Source organism: Mastigoproctus giganteus, chromosome 3 (assembly GCF_048544385.1).
Source record: "Mastigoproctus giganteus isolate SK-2022 chromosome 3, ASM4854438v1, whole genome shotgun sequence".
In the NCBI taxonomy this organism is placed as follows: domain Eukaryota; kingdom Metazoa; phylum Arthropoda; class Arachnida; order Uropygi; family Thelyphonidae; genus Mastigoproctus; species Mastigoproctus giganteus.
This window is the reverse complement of record NC_143577.1, coordinates 136074805-136097619: the sequence shown is the minus strand read 5'-3', so window position 1 is coordinate 136097619 and position 22815 is coordinate 136074805. Positions and strand designations below refer to the sequence as shown.

Sequence of the window (22815 nt, the reverse complement as noted above, 5' to 3'; positions counted from 1 at the left end):
TTACCTCAAAATGAAGTAGCCACTGATCTAAAATGTGAGTAATGCGATATTCTAGAGCAGGAGTGGCCAACTTAATATGTGATGCGATCTACTTTTTTTCCTTCAAAATTTTTGAGATGGTAGATCGCCTCGATCTACCATCTCAAAAATTTCATTGCACAAGGTGCACAAATCGAGGGATGACTGTATATTTAATATTCGTCGTGATCGACCGAAATTAAATCCGCGATCGACTCGTTGGCCACCCCTGTCCTAGAGGAAGCATAAATAAATTCTTGTTGGTACGTATTGCACGAGTTAGCTGCTTTCATCGGAGGCCCGAAAAGTTACAGCATTTTTTTTTTTTTTTTATGTTTGCTCAAACCATTAAATTTTAGTGACCAAAGACAGAATATCACTCGAGCTGTGATTTTATAAATGCCGTGAATCATATTTCCTAATTAGTATAATATTTTCAGGTGACTTACTGAAACCCACATGAAATATTGAAGGATGTTGTTACAGTCTTGTTAAATAAAAGTAACTTTAATGTAACTTGTGTTTTACAGGTAATTGTCACAGTGCGAACATCTTTCCTTGACATTGTGAAAGGGCTTCCCTTCCATCAAGTGTCTTTAGACAGGCTTTCCATTAATGAGAACCTGCAAAGAGATATTTACAATTATATTCTACATAGAATTAACTCAAGTCCAGCGATTAGGGCCAATATTACAATCAATAGCAATATGGAAGGCTCCTCTCATTTTAGGTATGGAATTCAATAAATTTTATACTATTATTTCACAAGTTTGTAGAAAGTAATACTATGGAGTTTTACAATTAGTTACATGGGTGAGTAGATTTATAGAAAACAAGTTATCAGATTAAAAAAATATATTTTTTTTTCAAACTTTTTCAATTTTGTCAAGCCTTGAGTAGGTGGAAGCTTATAGGATCTTTCGTAGAGTTGTCGGAAACATTGCTAAATGTAGCCGAACTGACCAGAACCTCAACTATTTTTTCAGATTTCGTCCAGAGCAGTTAAGTGCTAAAGCCCGCTCATATTCGACGTTAGAGCCACAAGGACTTTTGGAGTCGTTTTACTTCATCCATAACCGTTCTATAAAGCGAAATAATGTCATAAAATATTCTCAAATTTATCTATTTACGAACTTTAATTTCCGCGATATCTGTTTCAATAATCTTTCGAACAGGCCAGTTTAAAGCTTGATTTTAATCAAGTTACCAAGAGAATTTAAACTTTTTTTTTTTAAATTTTATTTAAATGGTATACAAAAAAAAAGAAAAAAAGAAAAAAAAAAGTCATTGGCGGTACACTGAAGTTTCCAACATCTTTTAGTGGGACACCGAGAAAAAGTTTAAAAACCCCTGCCTTGGGGTTTTCAAATTTTCTTGGCTCTAAAAGTGAATTGAAAAATAGATTTGCAGTTGTATTATAACTTTCCTTCAAAAAGGATTAAACCATATAACAAACCCCTTTGTTTCACACTATATAAAAATCTGTTTTCTTCTAACTTCCTAACTATATTATTTTTATTTCTTGTGTGAAGACGGCTCCCAGGTACAGACTCTGCCAATCCCACTGTACGTATGCGAAGGTTACTGTTCTCAGTGAAGCTGATCAGTGTAGTGGTGAATACGTTTTTGTAGTGTAGTTTAGGATTTTGTTATTTCGTTAAGTGATATGCTTCTTAAGCACAACCACCTACTAGTTTTCATCCTCCTTCCATAAGTAGGCCGAACTGTACTTCCAAGAGAGTTAACTAATAATAAATCCTACCCTGTTATCTAGAGAAACAGGTCATCAGCAAATAAAAATAAAAATAAATAAATAAATAAATAAATAAAATAAGAGTTAAGTACGAGACAGTCCATACAGAACGAAACCCAAGGTGACCATAACAGGTGCTTAACAGGAGAGGATCAAACAACGTCTAAAACATGAATACTGTACTACCATCTCGAAATTCAAGGAACAGTGGCCTGTAAGTTCTGCATTTATTCCCATTGGAACAATGGCAGGAGACACATACAGCTTTCACTGCAAGGTTGCATTTTTTACGATTTTCATAAAATATCTAAACACCGGCACCTTTCAGGGGTCATCATCATTATCATCAGCCATTTTCAATCCACTGCAGGATGAAGGCCTCTCCAGCAACTTTCCAGTTCCTTCTGTTTTGAGCACTGGCCATCCATTTACTACTCAAAAACTCATGAATTTCATCTATCCATCTCCGCCTTTGTCTTCCAGGTTTTCTTCTAGCTCCTCTTGGGTACCATTCTGTTATTTTCTTAGTCCATCTGTCATCATGTCTTCGAGCTATGTGTCCTGCCCAAGACCATTTTAGTTCTTTAGTTTTGATAAGAATGTCCTTTACTTGAGTTTGCTGCATAATCCATGTGTTTCTCTTCTTATCTAACAGTCTGATTCCCAATATAATTCGTTCCATTCTTCGCTGTGTAGTTCTTAGCTTCTCTTCCATTCTTTTGGTGAGTGCCCAAGTTTCACTTCCATAAGTCATGGTGGGGAGTATACATTGATTCATTATTTTACGTTTCAGACAAACTGGGATATTGCTCTTCAGTATGTGACTAAATTTCCTGAATGCTATCCATCCAAATTTTATTCTTCTCTTGACTTCCAGCCATTTATCATTATTACAGCTAATAACTTGTCCCGGATAAGTATATGACTCCACCTTTTCAATTATTGCTCCTTCAATCATTATTTCCCTTTCCGTGGCATACTTGTTCATCATTACTTTTGTTTTAGCCATATTCATCTTTAGTCCAAAATCCTTACTAACTGTGCATAACTGATTAAGATTTTCATCTAATTCTTTGGGATCGTGGCCTATGACCACAATGTCATCTGCAAATTGTAAATGGTTTAGGTACTCTCCATTCACACTGACTCCTTTCTGCGACCAGTCTAATCTTCTGAAAGCTTCCTCAAGGGCAGCAGTAAACAGCTTCGGAGATATTGTGTCTCCTTGTCGAACTCCTTTCTCGATTTTAAATTTGCTACTGTCTTTTCATAATCCACAAATGCCAGGCATAATGGTGTTTTATATTAATTTGCTTTCTCCATTAGCTGTGATATTACGTGTAGGTGATCCGTAGTTGAGAATCCTGTCCTAAAGCCAGCTTGCTCTTTCGGTTGATTCTCATCAAGTATTCTTTCTAATCTGTTAGCAATGACCCTTGTGAACAACTTGTAGATATGGGATAACAAGCTAATTGGTCTATAATTTCCAATTTCTGATTTATCTCCTTTCTTATGCAGCAAAACTATGATTGCATTATTCCACTGCTTAGGCATCACACCTTTAATAATGCACTTTGTGAAGAGCCTTGCCAGTTTTTGTGTTATGTCTCTTCCTCCCAATTTTAACAACTCTACAGTAATTTCATCTTCCCCCGGGGCTTTCTGATTCTTCATTTTCTTCAATGCATGTTCTACCTCATCAGGAAGAATATCGGGTATGCCGTATGTGTTGCTACTTTGCAATCCATGTTCCCCACTGCTGGTATCATTCCCTCGCTCCTTGTATAATTCTCTATAGTAGTCTTCTGCTATTTGAATTATGCCTTCTCTGCTGTTTATAAGTACACCATCGCTATTCTTCAGTTTCAGTATCATTTGTCTTTCTGTATTACTGCTCATGGCTGCTGATTTAAATCCTTTGTTTTCCCTTAATGCTTGTTCTACTTTTCTTGTGTTAAATCTTCTTATGTCCTCTCTGAGTCTCTTTCTAATGGCTTTGCATAACTCAGTATACTCAATTTTCTCCTTGTCAGTGTTTTTCTTGCTCTTCATTTGTCGTCTTCGGTTCATCATGACAAGTGTTTCTTGACTAATTTTTTCTTCTTTGGATCTCTGTTTCCCTATAGGTTTCTTGGGCTTTATCACTTTCAGAAAGTTGTAATATTGCTCGTCGATATCTTGGTCCTGAGCAGTCTGCTGAAGCTCAAACTTGTTCTTAAGTTCCAGTACATACTGCTTTTTCTCCTCCTCTGTTATTTCAAAGAACTTTGTATTATTTACTCGAGTCAGTTTTTTCCTTTCCTTTCCTACATCTATATCAAGTGTACATCTTACCATTCTGTGATCACTTCCAACATTTACCTTATTCAGGACGGTAACATCATTCACAATATATCTTCTGTTAGTGAGGATGAAGTCGATTTCATTAGTTGTTAATCCATTTGGACTCTTCCATGTCCACTTTCTGTTCACTCTTTTCTTGAAAAAAGTGTTCATTACTGACAGTCCTTGAGATTCTGCAAATTCCACAAGTATTTCACCTCTTTTATTTCTTTCACCAATTCCAAAATTTCCTATAGTTCCTCTTTCTGCGCTGTTTTGCCTTTTTCCAACCTTAGCATTGAAGTCTCCCATAATAGTAGTGTAGTGGGTTTTCTGCTCATCTAGAAGACTCTCAATTTCAGTGTACATTTCTTCAACCTCTTCATCATCATGGCTCGATGTTGGTGCATAAATCATTATAATCTTTAGCTTGTACCTCTTAGAAATCTTGAGTATTAGTCTTGACACCCTTGGTGATGTACTTTTGAATTCCAAAATGTTGTTTTTAAAATCTTTATGGGTCAGAAACCCAACTCCACCTTCACTCCTTTCACTGTTTCCATTGGTGTACAGCAGATTTCCACTTGATAAACTTATAAGTTGATTCATTTCTTCTTATTGTTTCAGCCAAACCGATCATATTCCAATTCACATTTTCTAATTCCTTTTCCAGCTCTAATATCCTGTCTTCACCGATGAGTGATCGTACGTTATAACAGGCCAAGTTAAATTTCCGTGCATGGCAGCCTGGTCGTACCCAGAGATTCTTAGCACCCTCTGCTTCCACTCTGATCCTCTCGCTGCCGTAAGAGGGAGAGTGAAAGCTGCTGGGGACTGAGGGCCATTTGTATTGTTGTGCTCTCGTTGCTGGAGGGTTTGGTCTTTTCCTCTTCACGCTGACCAGGCGTCTTGAAGAGAACCACTCTACACGTTCGTTGCCAGCTAAGTGACGTAACAGGGCTTACCATCGAGAAGGTGTGCATGAGTGGATTTTAGGGAGGCAGGCCAACCGGACTTCTCCTAAATCTTCTGTAATAGAGAGATATTGGATCCATCAGTGTTTTAGGCTGAGTGTCTGATAACACACAGGATACCTGTTCCCCTCTAAGTCCCATTAGAGGGGAACTGTCAGGGGTACTTTAACCGTTTCTTCAACTCTTTACCGGCAAAGTGGGAATTGATAGACGCCGATGAAGTTTCGTATTACGACTTTGTATTAAGGCTGCTTTACACTCTCACGGTCTAAATGAACATCTTCAGTTTTCAGGATTCGTTGCTGAGATATTTATTATTGTTTTTGCATAAATGTAAACGTGAAAATGAAAGAAGATATTGAATCAAGAAGCTATAGTCTGCGGTAAGCGAAAACGTACGCTTCAAAATTAGCGTACTGAAGCGCGCGAAATTTGGAATAAATTTTGAAAAGAAAAATTTAAAATATAAGTGACTAAAAGTTAAGAGAAGTGAATAAAAGTTAAGAGTTCTTGACCTTCCTCTTTGTGATTGTTATGTGGGTTGACTTGGCATTGTTTATTTGGAGTCCAGCCAGCTATAGGAAGTTGGTTAACTATTGAATTTGCTTGGAGGTGTCACTATTAATTTCTTGTATCTGTTTGGGGTATATTGAAATAATAAACAATTTTAGATCGTCAGTGTAGGAGCTAAAATTTGGATTTTTTGCGAGGAATGGGTTAAGCAGGATTGCAAAGATGGTTGTCGACCTCACCCCACCTTGAGCTACATCCTTCCTTGCATAGATGGTGGTCCGGTGAGATCCGCTGGATATAATTAAGTGTCTCCGCTATAGTAAAGATGCTGGCAATTTGGATTAATGCCTTGAAATATTCTTTTAGGATGCCTTTTAGAGTAGGAATGGAGACAGTATCAAAAGCAGATGTGATATCGAAAAATATTATGTCCAGTTGTGCTCTGTCATTCAGGGCTTTTTGTGCTCTGAAGAGAGTATCGAGGAGATTTGAGGTCATGTGGTATAGGACTATGTAGAGGTAGGGTGGTCGGTAGGAAAAACAGTGTTGAATAATTACTGGGTGTATAAGTTTTTCAAAAACTTTTATAATGTGTATCCTATAGAGATTGGATGAAAGTCTTTAGGAGTCTTGTGGTGGTCAATTTTAGGAACTGGTTTTACGTAATAAGATTTTCGGAGTTCAGGTATGGTTCTTGCCTTTAGAATCTTCTGGAAGATGTTCAGGAGATCCACAATGAGCACATCTTAACCATCCATTCGCCCCAAACGTTTGTCTAGTTTTTCTTTGAATATTTTTAAGCTGTAAACTTCCACAACGACCGATGGAGTTTGTTCGAACAATCAACCACTCGCTGGCTAAAGGCATATTTCCGCAAATGTGTTCTGTAATACTCTTTCCTCAATTTGAATTTATGCCCTCTGAAGTGAGTAATCTGAGGAAGAGGAAGAATCCCATCCGTATTTAGCTTGCTCAAACCATTCAAAGCCTTATACACCTCAATTTACACCTCTTTTTTAGGCCCACTAAGGTTTGACTTTTTTATAAATGATGTAGATAACTCAATTAATTATCTTTAGGTTTACTGACCTATGCAGACGATATATGTAAATCTGTGTTACGCTACAAACAGTATAAATGACTCTTAACTACTGGAAAAATTAACTATTTGATTATTAGCTGCGCATTAACTATAAATACAAAATATATGCGCATTAATTACTTTTACCGCACAACCCAAAAAAGAAGTAATACGTTACGACTACACACCGGATGGTAAATTGATACCACACAGAAACAGGGCGATTTGATCGCGGAGTTATCTTTGTCAGTTACGCCACACCAGTCAAGAACAGTGGTCAGAAAGGCGTCCAGGATGTTATGTATTCTAAAACGCCCTTTCAGAGACTTCTTTGGAAGCAGCTATATGATCAAAATGAAGAAATGTTTTTCTTTTTTTTTTTTTCCAATCCTAGAGTATTCATCGGTCAATGGGTTAAGGTCGTTGTGAAAGTTATGGAAGTGAAGAGAAGTCGTGAATTCAATACTCTTGTTTCAAAACTTACCTTAACTAGCAATCTAAGAAATATGACGAATGGCGAAGAAGAAAACTATCGCATCTCAACTTTCCTAAACACATAACAAACAATGCGATTCAGTCCAGTAAATGTTTACAGCTCACCTAAACACGAAAGAAATCTTGTTCTATTTTTTTTTTTTTTTAAATACTAGCTATTTCTGTCATCAGTACCACAATAGAGTAATGAGACCATTTAATTTATCCGTACAGACTTTATAATCTTTTTCTTACTAAAGAATCATTAGTAAGTAAGTAAGCAAATCTAAAAAAAAAGTTTAATAAAGGTGACACAGTTATCTTAGGAAGCTGCACATTATTTGGAATTATGCACTGAGTTATCACTGAATTATGACCATCCCCTATGAAAACTGAATGCAACCCGTTGCCCACGTAACGTGCGAGAGTGTGGAGTTAGTCGACCTACGTAGCATAGATAAGGTGTCAGTGGTTCACTAGGTAGAAAAATTCCGAGCGTGATGTGTCTTATGTCTGTTAATTGCGTGTGTTCTATGGTCGATTTGTATGTTTGCTGGACAAAAAAACCCCAGTTTCTGGGGAAAAAACCTTGCTATCAACGCTTGAAACCGACTAACTCAGCCACGGAGTGAAAAAAGCCCATTAAAGTTCCTCGCATCATCGACGGGATTCGAACCCGGGCCTTTTCCACCCGGTGTGGGAGGATGGTGACGATACCACTGTGCTACCTGCGCAGACTTATGGATTTATCGGACTTTGATAAAGGATAAATTGTGGGTGGTCGACGAGCTGATGCTTCGATTTCCCAAACTGGTGGGGTGTTCGAGAGCCGCCATAGTTAAAGTGTACCTGGACTGGGGTCAAAATGGTCAAACAACGACTCGACAGCAAAACTGCAAAGGTCAGCGAAAGGTTGACGTTAGAGGTGAGCGCGGGGTCCGACGGTTCGTACAGGTGAACAGACGCAGCACTGTTGAAGAGTTGACTACTCAATAGAACATGGGCCAACCCAGAACAATATCTGTCATGTCTGTGCTGAATTCTAATACAGGAACCATTTTTCATACCTCGTGGTTCTTGCATGGTAATATGAGTATTATATACAGATTCAAAGGCATATTAATTACAATATCATAAAGTGAAATGAACACAACATGCCTAGACATCACACAATAAATCACATCATACAGTTAGTCAGAAATATAAATTGTGGTACAAGGAACCACATGACAATTACATGGCACAATGGGCCATATGACACGAATAAGACCAAACGTTACAGAAGGAGCCACTGATCTCACGAAGTTAACACGAGATGGAGAAAAATAGCAGTATGGTCACAAGTAACTACATAAATTGTCCAATAAGATTATCCTGTTTACAAAAAGGAACACGATGATCGTTAACTACAAGGTTAATTACACAGTTTATTTCAGCATCTTTAACTTTTACACAGAATTCATGTCAATAGTCTATATGCCTTCGGCCTCAGGTGCGAAGCGATTTTGTGATCAAGTGTCTTTTGCCAGTGAATTAGCGCTCTCTCTTGAATAAATAAAATCGTCTTCTTTATTTAGCGTTACACTAACAATCGATTAAATAATCTTTAGTAAAGAAATCACTTTACTTGAGCAGGAGGAGAAGTAACCTTCTTTCTTTTTCCCCCTTTTATTTGCAAACTAACCCACTACTGCTTGGTCACAAAGGTGACACTGCTCTTTCCTCCGCGTGGCGTCGCCGGTAACCTGGAGGGGAAAAGGTCTCCCTTCCAGGGCGAAATGGAGCAAGCAATTCTCAAAACCCAGAAAACCACTGGGTACACAGAAGTTTCTTCTGTGTACCCAGTGGTTTTCTGGGTACACAGAAGTTTCTTCTGTGTACCCAGTTTTGTCAGCGATGAGGAGTCTCATCGCTGACAAGGCAACAATGAGGAGTCTGGTTCTGTCGCCACAAAACATCAAAAGACTGACGTAGACAGAATCCGAACTCCTATTTTTCTAATCGTTCATTTCACTCAAGGACAACCGATTGGAAAACTCTCCATTCCTAGTGCAGTAATGCATAGAAAGCACAATAGGTACTCCCAAGACAGTTCGTCGTCTAAGGTCAGGAGACCTAGTTGAAATTGCCACTGCTCGACAATCTGAGCAACTACAAGAACTAAAAACTTTTGGTGGAACTTCTGTCACCGTTTCACCACAGTTTCCCCGAACACGTCAAGAGGTGTCATCACTGAATGGGACCGCAAGAACGTGTCAGACGAAGAACTAAAACTAGAATTACACGACCAAGGAATCATTAATGCCAGAAGAATTATGACAAAGAAGGATGGCATACTAGTTCCTACACGGAACATAATACTGTACTTACTTCTGACAAACCAAATCCACTTCCAACAGTGTTAAAAGCAGACTGTTTTAACTGCAGAGTTAAACCGTACATTCCAGGCCAATTACGCTGCCATAAATGTCAGAAGTTTGGCCACTCACAGGAGTCTGCAGAGTCACCAGTCTACAGAGGAGTAGCTGCCTGTGCCACATGTGCACACATTAGTACTGAATGCACAGCCACAACACCAATCTGTCTTAACTGTAAAGACGCACATTCGGTGTATTCCAAGAAGGCGTATTCCCTTTGTAAAAGTGAAAAAAGATACAGCGGTACAAAACTGAACATAATGTAACCTACCAAGAGGCTAAAAAATCCCTACCGGTTCCAAATACTACCAAGCCCACTTATGCACAAATAACCACAAAACATATATATCAATTTCTCCTCAAACAGAGGTAACTATACCACCAAGTAAATCACTAGCTGAATGGGTAAGGTCACTGTTGTCCCCAGTACCAACGCACTAAAGGAAAAACAAACAAAGCAAAGCTATAAATACGCCAATCGCAGTACAACCAGATGCCATTCAACAGCAGAATACCACAGTATCTACTACTCCTGACTCAAACCAAACAGAATACATGGACTCAGAAGACAATTTAAATCATTCAAGACGAACAGGTTCTAGAACTGTTCACCAATGAGGATATGGATACAGGGAAACCTTATTTCCCAAAGAAGGGGAAAGGTAAACTTGAGAGATGTAAACCTTCTGTCCGTCGAAAAGAAGTCGAAGTTCCACTAAACCCAAATAATGCTTACCTTCTTAGAGTGGAATTGCAGAGGCTATCGTAGTTATTTGTGCGACATCCGAGATCTCCTTTCACAATATGACCCTTTTCTTACAGGAAACCAATCTGACACCAAATATAAATGTTTCCCTTCGGAAATACATAATGCATCGTCAAGATCGTGTTACACAAAATTAGAACAATCTTGCCCATGGAGGAGTAGCACTGATCATCAACTCCCAGATACACTCAAATCCACTCCCGCTAAAAACAAGCCTTGAGGCAGTTGCTGCACGAATCAATATTAACTTTGATTTAACCACAGTCTCATTACACTTGCCACCTAACCAAAATATAAGCTATGCCGACTTAGAAGAATTAGCGATACAACTTCCCAAACCCTATTGCATCTTAAGAGACCTCAACAGTCACCATCCGCTATGGGCAAACCATTGAAAACCTACTTGGTGAATATAATCTGATAACTCTCAATAATGGGGGTCACACCTATACACATCTTCCTACAGGCTCTTCATCAGCTATTGATGTCTCTCTATGCACAGCAACCATATATCCTCTATTTGGATGGACTATTCACAGCAATCCGCTTAGCAGTGAAAAAAGGTACAGCGGTACAAAACTGAACATAATGTAACTTACCAAGAGGCTAAAAAATCCCTACCGGTTCCAAATACTACCAAGCCCACTTATGCACAAATAACCACAAAGCGTTTCTATTATCCTGTGATAATAGAAACGCTTCTTGAAGTTTGTCAACTTACTTACCCTTTCGAACACTGCTGAGCCTGCCTATATTAATTTTTCTACAGGATCTATGAGTGCAATACACCTTTCAATCTGCTCTCCCTCCATATGTACCAATACAGAGGGGTCTATTCTTGAAAATCCACTAAATACTGATCAACTATCAATTCTCTGCGAGCTGAAAACATGGATAAACTCCCCCTTGCCGGGTCGCTTCAGTTGTAAATTTGGTAGGGCACACTGGAATGAATACGTTTCAAATTTTCAGTTATATGATGAAATAGTACAATCCCAGCCCATAGATTATGTCACATAACATATAACTAATCAAATATTACAAGCTTCCAAATCTGCAATACCAAAATCCTTGCCTAGAAAATGCAGACACAGTAATTACTGGTGGAATCCGGATTGTACACATAGTGGACATAGTGTTTTTTGTTATGCGGTTCCCGTGGTTTCCCACAAATCCGCGTTAAATACTCTGTTAACATAGCAAAGCCAGTCAGTGTGGGTTATGTGTGAGTAGTGTGTTGTTTGTGTTGTTTGACTGGCCTCTTCGTTACTGGGAGGCGCGATCACCAGGAAGGAGCCTCCCAGCATCCGTCCACTGGCACGAGGAGCCGGACCAGGGAGTAAAAGACATCTGACTGACCGTCCACACTCTTGCAGGAGCGAGAGTGGGGAGGGCCAAGGAAAGAGCGGAGAAGAGACAGGAGAGTGGAAGATAGGGAAGATAGCGGGAAGATAGGGAAGATAGCGGGGGATGACAGAGCGTAGGCATCCTCCCAGGCGAAACGGAGCAGGAAGAATGCTAGGTGCAGTTGTGGGAGTCCTGGAGAAAGACTGTGGGTAGGAAGAAGAGAATAGGTAAAGTTCAAATTAAAGAGTCCAGGATCGTCACAATGGAGAATCACGGAGTGGCGTCGACAGGGCTGTCCGCCATTTGCAGTTTCATGTCTGGAAGTTTCCAGTGCTGGGTATCAGTTGCTGTCTAGAGGAGGTTATCCAGGAGTAGTGTTCGGGAGTTGCAGGTGATGCCAGCGACGACGAAAGACCTCGTTGGCATAACTGGTCAGTGCACGGAAGGCATCATTAGATTCCAATAACTTGGTTTCTGACCGAAGTGATGTAGTGTTGGAGGTCTAGGAGTAGTTGGTTTCTTAGATCTAAGTATACGTTGCATGAGTGCATCACGTGATCCCAGTCTTCAGGTTCTCCGCAGGTACAGAGGGCATCCTCGACTAGGCCGAACTCTAGAAGGCGTCTCTTGAAGGACCCGTGGCCAGTTAACAGGAAGGAAGCATAGACGTTAGGAAAGAACCAAGTGGAACGTTGCTTGTTGATGTAGGTTACCTCAGGAAGGAAACGTTTAGTAGTTGCACCAGTTGTGGAGTTATTCCAGCTGGTTTGCCATAAGTTTATGAATTGTAGCCACACACGTTTATGTTCCTTTTTGATGTCGGTATCGGTACGGGTTTGAATAGTGAGGAATTCAGCTTCCTTATTCTTCTTGATGGCATGAGAAAGTCCGATAAAAGCGACGTGGAGGTCCAAAGGGAGGCGGCGTAGATAAGTCGTTGAATTTGCTGAATTTTACGTTGAACATGCACTAAGGTCATTCGGTGGTACCATACTGCAGCTCCATATGTGACAATTGCTATAAGTACTGCTGAGTATAAAAGGCGTTGAGTTGGTCCTTTAAGACCCCAGTTCTTGCGGGTAAAGCGTGCTAACATAGTGATGTAATTTTTTATCTTTTCTTTGATAGCTTGGATATGAGGAATGAAAGTTCTCCTGTCGTCCAAAATTACTCCCAGGTACTTCACCGACCGGTAGTTTTTCAGTGGGCGGCCATTAAAACGTATGGTAGGAGGTCTGGAGAAGCCCAGTTTGCCTTTTAATAGGAGGGTTTTGCTCTTCTCAGTGGAGACTGAGAGTTTATTTTCCGTGGCCCATACGGGCAGAGCAGCGAGAACAACCGTAGCCTGGGTTTCTATGGTGGCGCGGGTGGGCCCCTCAATGATAATAACCATGTCGTCGGCATAAGAGTACACACTCAAAACAGGAAAATAATAGTGCTTGGAATTTATTTTGCAAATTCCCCACAACCAGTAACCTAATTAATTTTAAAAGAATGAAAGCCAAGTTCCAGAAAATAAGAAGGAAAGCAAAAAGTGATGCACGGATTAGCTTTTTCTCTAGTATAAACAAGGACACAGATATCAGACTCATCTGGACGAAAATACAAACAGTTAATGGCAAACATGTGCAGTCCCCGGCTTCAATATTAAACTGGAAAGGGAAGGAGTTGTCTCTCCGACAGATTTTCCTAATGCCTTAGCCGAATCATTTGCGAGTACATCGGGCGTATCCACCTACAACCCAATCTTTCAGCAAATAAAGGAATCTTCAGATCAGCATAAGATCAATTTCTCTACTAGAGTTTCACAACCATACAACCAGACATTCAAATTAACAGAACTTTTAGGGGCGCTCAATGAAACATCCAGGGATACACAGACTAATAGATTAACAATAGCCGCTGGCAGAGGTGAAACTGATTCTTGCACTGCTTCTATTGAAATGCAATTGAGCAGCAGTCTGGAAACCAAGGAAATGGAGATTTCCAGGACTGCTGGGAGTCAAGTAAATACATCGGCTGTGTTAGGGTAATTAAGAGTAGAAACAGGTGCATGTATACTTGCATGTACACCGATGCTAGAAGTGCAGTTAATAAATCTGATGAGCTTGAAGTGCTGGTCAAGACATCAAGGGCAGATATTGTTGGGATATCAGAGACGTTGTGTCACACATATATAAGCAGTGTAGAATTGGAATTTGGGGAGTAAAATGTGTACAGAAAGGAGAGACAGGATAGGAAGGGAGGAAGGCTTATGCTGTTAGTTAAGAAACACATAAAATCTAAGGAAGGGCATCCAATTGATGTTGGCGGACAATGCAATGGTGAGTCTGTTTGGTGTGATATAAACACTGGGAAAGGGAAAATGAGAGTAGGTGTGTGTTATAGGCCTAATTAATCTGATAGTATAATGAGCAATCGTGCAGAGAAATAGAGTGGGCCAGTAAATCAGAGTGTCTTATAATGGGGGATTTTAATTTCCCAGAGAATTACTGGAATTCGTGGGTTGGTCACTCACACAGTAGCAAGGCTTTTGTGGATTTATTAGATGATTGTTTTCTAAAGCAGCATGTTGGGGAGTGATAGTCTTGATCTGATTATCAGTAATGATTCTTTATGCATTAAGAATCTGCAGATAAAGGAACCACTAGATGGCAGTGATCACAGTGTGATCAAGTGGGATTTACTCAAAGAGGTAACTACCATCAGGGGTAACGGGAAGGGTTTTTGCTTTCGTAAAGGTGACTACGGTGGTCTGAGACAGTATTTAATTTCTATACGGTGGGACCAACTGATGATGTTACCAACAGCAAATTCACAATGGGAAGCATTCAAAGAATTAATCTTGAAAGCTACTAGGCTTTTCATACCAACTAAGAAATATTGTTTAAGGTTTAGGCCTAAATGGATGTCGGATGAACTAATTAGACATGTGGTAGAGAAGAAAAATGCATGGGATACATATAAATTACCAGGTGACACAGAAGCCTATGATAGATATAAGCTGGTCTGTAACCAAATCACAAAGGAGGTTAGGTAGGCAAAGGATGCCTACCGATTACGAGAAATCTATGGCAAAGGATGCAAAGAAAATCATCAAAGAATTCTTTATTTATGTAAACTCTAGAAGGAAGGGGATGAATCAAATTGTTCCACTTGATATCGATGGTTCAATTGTAAATGATCCTGCTCAGGTAGCTAACAATATAAATAAGTATTTTGCATCTACATTCACACATGAGGAGAGGGGAACGCCAGAGGTGTATTAAACTCTGCAGTAAGCTAGATAATCTTGTAATAACTGAGAGTAAAGTGGAGGAGAAATTGTTGAAGATAAACATAAGAAAGGCACCTGGGGTGGGAGGAATCTATCTATCTATCTAGTTATATTAAAGGAGGCAGCAAAGGAAGTAAGCAAACCCTTAGCCATAATTATTATAGCTTCCTTGGACTCAGGGGAGGTACGCAAGGACTGTAGATGTGCAAATGTGACTCCAAGCCATAAAGGAGAATCAAAGGAAGACACGTAATTACAGACCTGTTTAGCTTAACTTCTGTTCCAGGGAAATTAATGGAGGCACTGGTTAAAGAAGCATTGCAGGATCATCTAGACAAGGCTTTAGTTATAGCTCGGACACAGAATGGGTTTGTTAAGGGGAAGTCTTGTCTGACCAATTTGATTGGACATTATGATGTAGTCACAAAGGAACAGGATACAAAGAATAATTTTGATATCATATATTTGGATCTTAGAAAGAATTCTGATAATGTTGCGCATGGAAGACTGCTGTACAAATTGGAGCAGTGTGGCATTTGAGGCAAATTGCTGCTATGGATAAAGGGATGGTTGATTAGGAAAAGAAAGAGAGTTGTAATCAATGGACACTGCTGTTCGTGGACTAATGTTATTAGTGGAGTCCTCCAGGATTCCGTGTTGGCTCCCTTGTTGTTTTCTGTATTGATTAATGATAGTGATGATGGTATATGAAGCTACATGTCCAAGTTTGCAGACGATACGAAAGTCGGCAGAGTTGTTATGACACTAATGACAATACGATGCTGTAAGAGGATCTAGAAAAGTTGAACAGTTAGGCTGAGAGGTGGCAACTGAAGTTAACAATGACAAATGTAAAGTACTGCATATTGGAAGCAGTAACCCTAGAGTAACGTATCACCTGTGTGTTAGTAGGCTGACAATAGTAGAGAGAGAAAAGGATCTGGGGGTATTTTTTTATTTTTTATTTATTTAAAACGTGAACAGTAGATATATTTTCAACAACTATTTACATTCTATGTACAAAAGCAAAAAAAGGAAAAATAAAGAAACTTTTTAGAATGAAATACAAACGTTTCAACATTTCAATTTCAGGAATTAAGAAAACAGTTTCTTGGCATTGGATCATTCTCATATTTAAATATCACACGTTGAAGGTGATGGACTGATCAGTGATGGTGAAGAGGTGACTGCCACTGTTCCATTCGCTGTTAAGATGATATACAGATATATATATATATTTTTTTTTTATTAAAACGTGAACAGTAGATACATTTTCAACAACAATTATTTACATTCTATGTACAAAGCAAAAAAAAAGGAAAGATAAAGAAAACTTTTTATAATGAAATACAAAAGTTTCAATATTTTAATTTCAGGAAATAAGAAAAACAGTTTCTTGGGGTTGGATCATTCTCATATTAAGTGTCACATGTTGAAGGTGATGGTGGTGGTGAAGAGGTGATGGTGAAGAGGTGACCGCTTCAGTGATGGTGAAGAGGGGACCGCTACTGTTCCATTCGCTGTTAAGATGATCCACAGTTTCTGGTTTTTTGCTGTGGAATTCGAGTAGAAGTCTGCTCTGCAACTTCCTTCGTAGGCTCCACTTCAGATGTTGCGCCGATGTGTCGACAGGGGGAACGTCGTCACTGCTTCTTGTGTGCTTCAAGTAGAAGTTGTAAATGACGGCCTTGGCCGCAATGAATAGGAAGTTGCAGGTGGTGTGTGTTGTCTGCTCAGAGTGAAGTAGGTACCAGTAGTCCTCCGGAGTGTGGGCGTGGTTGCAGGCAAGCTTTGCTGCATCCAAAGCGTATTTGACGAGTTCCTTGTTCACAGGGCATGCCAAGTATATGTGTTTCAGGGTACCTGGGGTGGCGCAGAAGAGGCAGCAGTTTGAGGAGCGTAACCCGAAGATTTGTAGCTTGACTGGGGTGAGAAGGATGTTGTGCCACAGTCTCCACTGGATGTCTGCGTCCGATTTGGAACATTTCGTCCTGTACGGAAGGTTCTACTGAAAGTTTGATGGTGGCTTGTGGCGAGTGGAGAGTAGTATACGGACAGCTTGGCAGGTGGATAAAGGGAAAATCGTAGTTGTATGGTGAGACATGATTAGCTGATAGACTTTTTTGGAGGTTGCAGGAGACAGAGGTACCGTGTCTTCTGGTGATGTGATGACGAAGGTTGGTGTAGGCGAGGATCCAGTGACATTTCCAATCCCTTTAGTTGTAGTGATGTCTGGAAGAGCTTGTGTGATCGCTGATTTTAGATGGATGTGTTGCTGCATTGCATTTATGGTTTTAATGCGCAAATCTTCTGATCCTTTCCATTCAAGGCTTGGTGTCAGGAGGTCGCATATAGTTCTTATTCCTGCCCAGTTCCACGCAGGGAAGAAGAGAATATCATCATTTGCAGGGTGTATTATTCTTTTATTGTAGAAGAGCGGTTCTGAAAGTATTCCGGGAAGGGATGTTCTCTCAAGATTATGGTGAAGGTTTAGCTTTTTCCAGCGGTATAGTGCGTCTTTATAAAACGGCGATAGTTGGAGTGGTGCTGGTGCCATATCCATTCTCAATATTGTTGAAAGGGACAGTCCTATAGTGGCTGTTGCTAGTAGTTTATACGTAGTGTTGGAATGTGGGTATTTTGTTTGCAGCGTCTTAAGAAGAAAGGTGATCTGGAATGCCGTGATTTTGTCGTCAAGAGAGACCAACCCTTGATCCCCGTGAGTAAGTGGTTGGCTGAGTTTGGAGCAGGTCATCCAGTTGGTTTTGTTCCAAAGGAAGCTTCGGGCAGATGCCTGGATTTGGTGGAGGAAGTCAGCAGGTGGAGTGAGAATTTTGAAGGTGTGCCAGAGAACGCTTGCCGCCATATTGATTGACCACAAGCACTCTCCCTCTCAGCGAAGATGTGGCGCACACGCTTCTCCATTTCCCGAGTACTTTGTTGAAACGACTCAACAATTCGGGACAGTTCTTCTGGGAGAAAAGGAGGGTATTGCCGAGGTACACACCTAGGTATTTCTGTCCCTCGCTGGACCATGTGCCTTGGATGAGGGAGTCGGTTCTAGTTTTCCAGTTGCCAGCCCACAGGCCGCTGGTCTTACAGTGGTTGAGTTTTGCGCCTGATGCTTGAGCATAGAGTTCATGAGCCTTTTGAATGATTTCAAATTCGCTCTCGTGGCATATTGCAATTGTGACGTCTTGTGCAGGCAGATATTTAGTTTTCTTAGCAGTGCAGACGGTCTGCAAGAGTAGCTCATGGTATCTTTACAATGATATACAGGATTTTTTCTAGCAGGGATAAGGAGGTGATTATCCCCTTATACAAAGCAATGGTCAGGCCACTCCTTGGGTCCTGTATACAGGTCTGGAGGCTTCATTTTAAGAAGGATGTAGTGCTGTTGGAACGATTACAGAGAAGGGCAACAAGATTAATGAATGGAACAAAGGGTTGCTCTTACGAAGAAAGGTTTGCAATTACAGTGTCTGGAGACTAGGCACCTGCGAGATGATCTAATTGAGGCGTATAAAGCCTTGAATGGTTTGAGCATGCTCAATGCTCATGGGATTCTTCCTCTTGCCCCGAATAATCGCCTGAGAGGGCACAAATTCAAATTGAGGAAAGACAGTTGTAGGATAGATATGCGCGGAAATTTACCTTTAGCCAGCGGGTTGTTGATTGCTGGAACAAACTTCCACCTGTCGTTTTGGAATTTGATAGCTTAAAGAGATGCAAAGCAGAACTAGACAAACATTTGCAGCGAGTGTATGGGTGAAATGAGAAGGGGGTGTGTGTGTTTTTTTTTTTTTTTGGCTGATGCTATATAAGCTTGCTTTCTTGCATCATGTGCCCTTGCTAATGCTAACTAAACATCAGAACAAAAAGAACATTATTAAAATATTACAATAGAATATTTCTAGAAAATACTTATCCAAACTCCTGGCGTCACTAAGTTATACTACCCTTTTTTCCCAAAGCCGGAAATGATCGCAGCTTTCCGCATAACTACAGGTCGATTACACTGACCAGCTGTTTAGGAAAAGTCCTGGTAAAAATGGTTCAGAGGCGGCTAATATGATTCCTGGAAACTAACAACTTGCTAAATAGCAATTTGTACGGGTTTCGAAAGAACCGTTCCACGTTAGATGTAATGAAAAAGCCGAAGCAAACATTCTAAATGCCTTCATAAGGGAACAACATCTGGTCATGATCAATCTCAATATTGAGAAAGCCTTTAATACCACCTGGCGATATAGTGTACTTCAAGATCTTCATTCTTTTGGCTTGAGAGTTTATTTACCACCCTTTATACAAAACTTCGTACGCCACAGAACATTTCAGGTTAGATACATGAACAATTTATCCAAATCATTTGAACAAGAGGAGAGTGTACCTTAGAGGTCCATTCTTAGTCCGACATTATTTGCAATAAGAATTACAAACATGATACAAGATGTACCGAATATCGGATATACCTATCAGAAAAGAAATCTAGTGCAATTCATTTTTGTAAAATATGCAAATTCCATCCGGATCCCGAAATATTTAAAAAAAAAAAAAAACTCTGATTCCTGTTACTAACGATTTTCATCTGTTGGGTTTATATTTAGACAATAAACTCGATTTTGCTTCCCAAATTGCTTTCCCTCAAACTACATGTCTTAAAAAATTAAACATCCTAAGAGCAGTCTCTGCTATTTTTTTTTTTTTTTTATGAGAACCCCAAACGCGAGAGGTATTAGAACCTATAGTACTTAGTACCGTGCTTGGGTTTGAGGTTAAGAAGACGAAAGAAGATATTTGTTGACATTGGACTTGAACTTCTGTAGATTGTAATTTTCAGGAAATACGTATGAAGGAAGGTTGTTCCAGAAAACGGCAGTTGAATGAATAAATGAGGAAGATGAAAAGTTGGTTCTGTGGGTTTGAAGTTGGACAGTAAATGGATGTTGGCTGGTGGCGGCACGTGTTCGGACTGTTTTGAAAGAGAGAACAGGAATTATAGAAGCCAATTCAGAAGAACAGTGCCCATGGAAGTATCTGTAGAAGAGGCATGCAGCAGAAACAGTGCGTCTATGAGAAAGCGAGTGGAGAGACTCTGTTAGAGATGAATCATTAATTAACCTAACTGCCCTCTTCTGAATGGAATCAAGAAGCCGGAGAGAGGTTTTGGGGGCACCACCCCAGATATGGGAACAATACTCCATGGCAGGGCGAATTTGCGATTTATACAGAGTGAGAAGCTGTTTGGAAGAAAATTAACGCCGAGAGCGAAAGAGAAAACCAAGTTTTTTAGATGCAGAGGAAGCAATATTTGTAATGTGCTTGTGCCAAGAGAGATTAGAAGTCAGGGTAATCCCCAAAAGAGATATATCATTTTGCCTAGAAATCGGAGTGTCACTAAAGATAAGCATAGGAGTAGAAGAATCCTTTTTGCGAGATATAAGACCAGATTGAGTTTTAGAAGGGTTGAAATCAACTAAGTTGTCTTTGCCCCACTGGAGAATTACCTGAAGATCGGCATTTAAGGAATTGGTAGCAGATTTTCGAGAAGTTGAAGCTGATTGAGCAGGACAAGGTTTCTAAAAATGGAAAGTTGAATGCAATGTGCTATCATCGGCAAAACTATGGATAGGATTTCCAGTCAATGGAAGAAGGTCATTGATATACAAGAGGAAAAGAGTGGGGGAAAGAACTGAACCTTGGGGGACACCGGCATTAGTGGAGAAGTTAGAAGACAGAGAGCCATCTACCATCACCCTCAGTGAGCGATCAGAGAGAAAACTGGATAACCAATTACTAAAAACAGTTGGTAAACCATAAGATGGAAGCTTGTTTAGAAGACCTTTATGCCAAACACGATCAAAAGCCTTTGAGATGTCAAGAGCAACTACTTGTGTTTCACCGAATCTTTCCATTGAATTAGTCCATAAATGGATAACATAAGCCAGAATATCTCCAGTGGATCGACACTGACGGAATCCATACTGGTGATCGTTGATCAGACGGAAGGTTTCTAGGTATATTAAGAGTTGGCGGTTAATTGATTTCTCCATTACTTTAGAAAGAGTAGAAGTAATAGCAATGGGACGATAATTGGATGGGAGGGATTTGTCACCCTTTTTAGGAACTGGCTGGATATGAGCAAATTTCCAAGCAGAAGGAAAAACACCTTTGGAATAAGAAAGTGAAAAAAGGCGGCAAAGAATAGGAGTAAGTTCAGGAGCACAGGTTTTGAGAACAAGTGGAGAAATACCATCAGGACCTGGAGCTTTCTTAGCATCAAGATTCATCAAAATCCTTCTGATATCCTTTTGACGGAAGACCACAGGAGGCATTGAATGGAGTGTGTTAGGAATGGTGGGAGGTGTTTTACCAAGATCATTAATACATAAGCTGGAAGAAAAATGGGATGCTAGCAGGTCAGCTTTATCCTTGGCTGAAGTGGCAACAGAACCATCTGGTTTGGACAGAAGTGGGAGCAAAGATCGGCAAAAGTTGCGGCCAATAGCTTTGGCAAGAGACCAGAATGCTCGGCTACCATTAGGGCAAGAAGCAAGTTTTCTACTCTTAGCCTGTTCAAACTCTAGTTTGGACTGGTCAATAACTGCTTTGCAACTGTTGCGAGCTTTGGTGTAGGCAGAAAATGAAACTGAAGAATTAGAAACAAGCCAATTAAGTTATGCAACATTCTTCTCTTGGACAGCCTTAGCACATTTATTGGAAAACCAAGGTTTAGATAAAGGACGAGATTTTAAAGTGGAGTGTGGGATAAAGGATTCCATTCCTGCAAGAATAATTTCACTGACACGATCTGAGCAAACGTTGACATCAGAAGTTTTGAAACAGTAATCCGACCAAGGAAAAGAAGAAAAGAAGTCTCGCAGGTCATCCCATTTTGCATTCTTGTAATGCCAAACAACACGTGATTGGGAATAGCCATGAGATAAAGGTTCCATTGGAGAAGAGAGAATCACCAAGTTGTGGTCTGAAGTGCCTAAAGGATCTCTCACTTCGACCGTGTACTTAGAAGGGTTGTTTGTGAGAAAAAGATCAAGCGTATTGGCTGTATGATTAGGATTGTCCGGTATTCTTGTAGGTAAATGGACAATCTGTGCTAGGTCATTAGTAATTGCAAAAGCCTCAGCATCTCGACCTGCTGGGTCGGTGTGACTAGAAAACGGAAGCCAGCTGGAGTTGTGAACATTAAAATCACCAAGGAAAATTACTTCACTGTTAGGAAAGTTGGACTGGAGAAAGTCAAGTTGCAAAGAGAGGAAGTCAAAGAGCTCCAAGTGTTTAGTGGAGTTGGGAGAACGGTAGAGACCACAGATGAATTTGACACAATGAGGTAGAGAGATTTTAAGCCAGAGAAGATCAAAGAGAGGAGATTCCAAATTGCCAAGTCTCTGACAGGGAATATCAGAATGGACATATGCACAAGTACCACCTTTGAGGCGAAAGGAATCATACAGCGAATAATTTGGGCATCTGAGATGAGCAGTAGATGAATCAACCGATATCTGAGATTCTGTCAGAAAAAGTACATGGGGTTTGGCAGACTGCAAGTGGAAATGGACATCGTTGAGATTAGAATTGAGACCACGTATATTTGTGAAATGAATTAGGAAGTCCTTGGGAGGTTTAGATCTTTTCGCAGATAAGCTTGCTCTATTAGTTTGAAAATTCATGGTGTATTCAATAGTAAGAAAAAGTAGGTGGGACATGCTGTATGAAGTAATGAAATTTTTGGATATACCGTACATGTGGTAAGAATATACCCAGATCCTTGACATAACGTGGCCTCGACAATGCTCCCCGCATACACACTACTCGGACTCCCTCCAGTCACTATCTGGCAGAGTAGAGGCAGCAA

General features: G+C 40.1%; 1 protein-coding gene across 4 annotated transcripts in view; it reads left to right on the top strand.

Annotated features, from left to right (window-relative positions):
- Positions 1 to 22815, top strand: part of rols (zinc-RING finger and ankyrin repeat domain-containing protein rolling pebbles) — a 428429-nt gene that overhangs the window by 261915 nt on the left and 143699 nt on the right. For all 4 annotated transcript variants that reach the window (XM_090369443.1, XM_090369444.1, XM_090369445.1 and 1 more), the window contains one exon: positions 549 to 748. In XM_090369443.1, coding sequence (XP_090225569.1) covers positions 549 to 748 — 200 coding nt within the window. The remainder of the gene's footprint in view (positions 1 to 548; positions 749 to 22815) is intronic.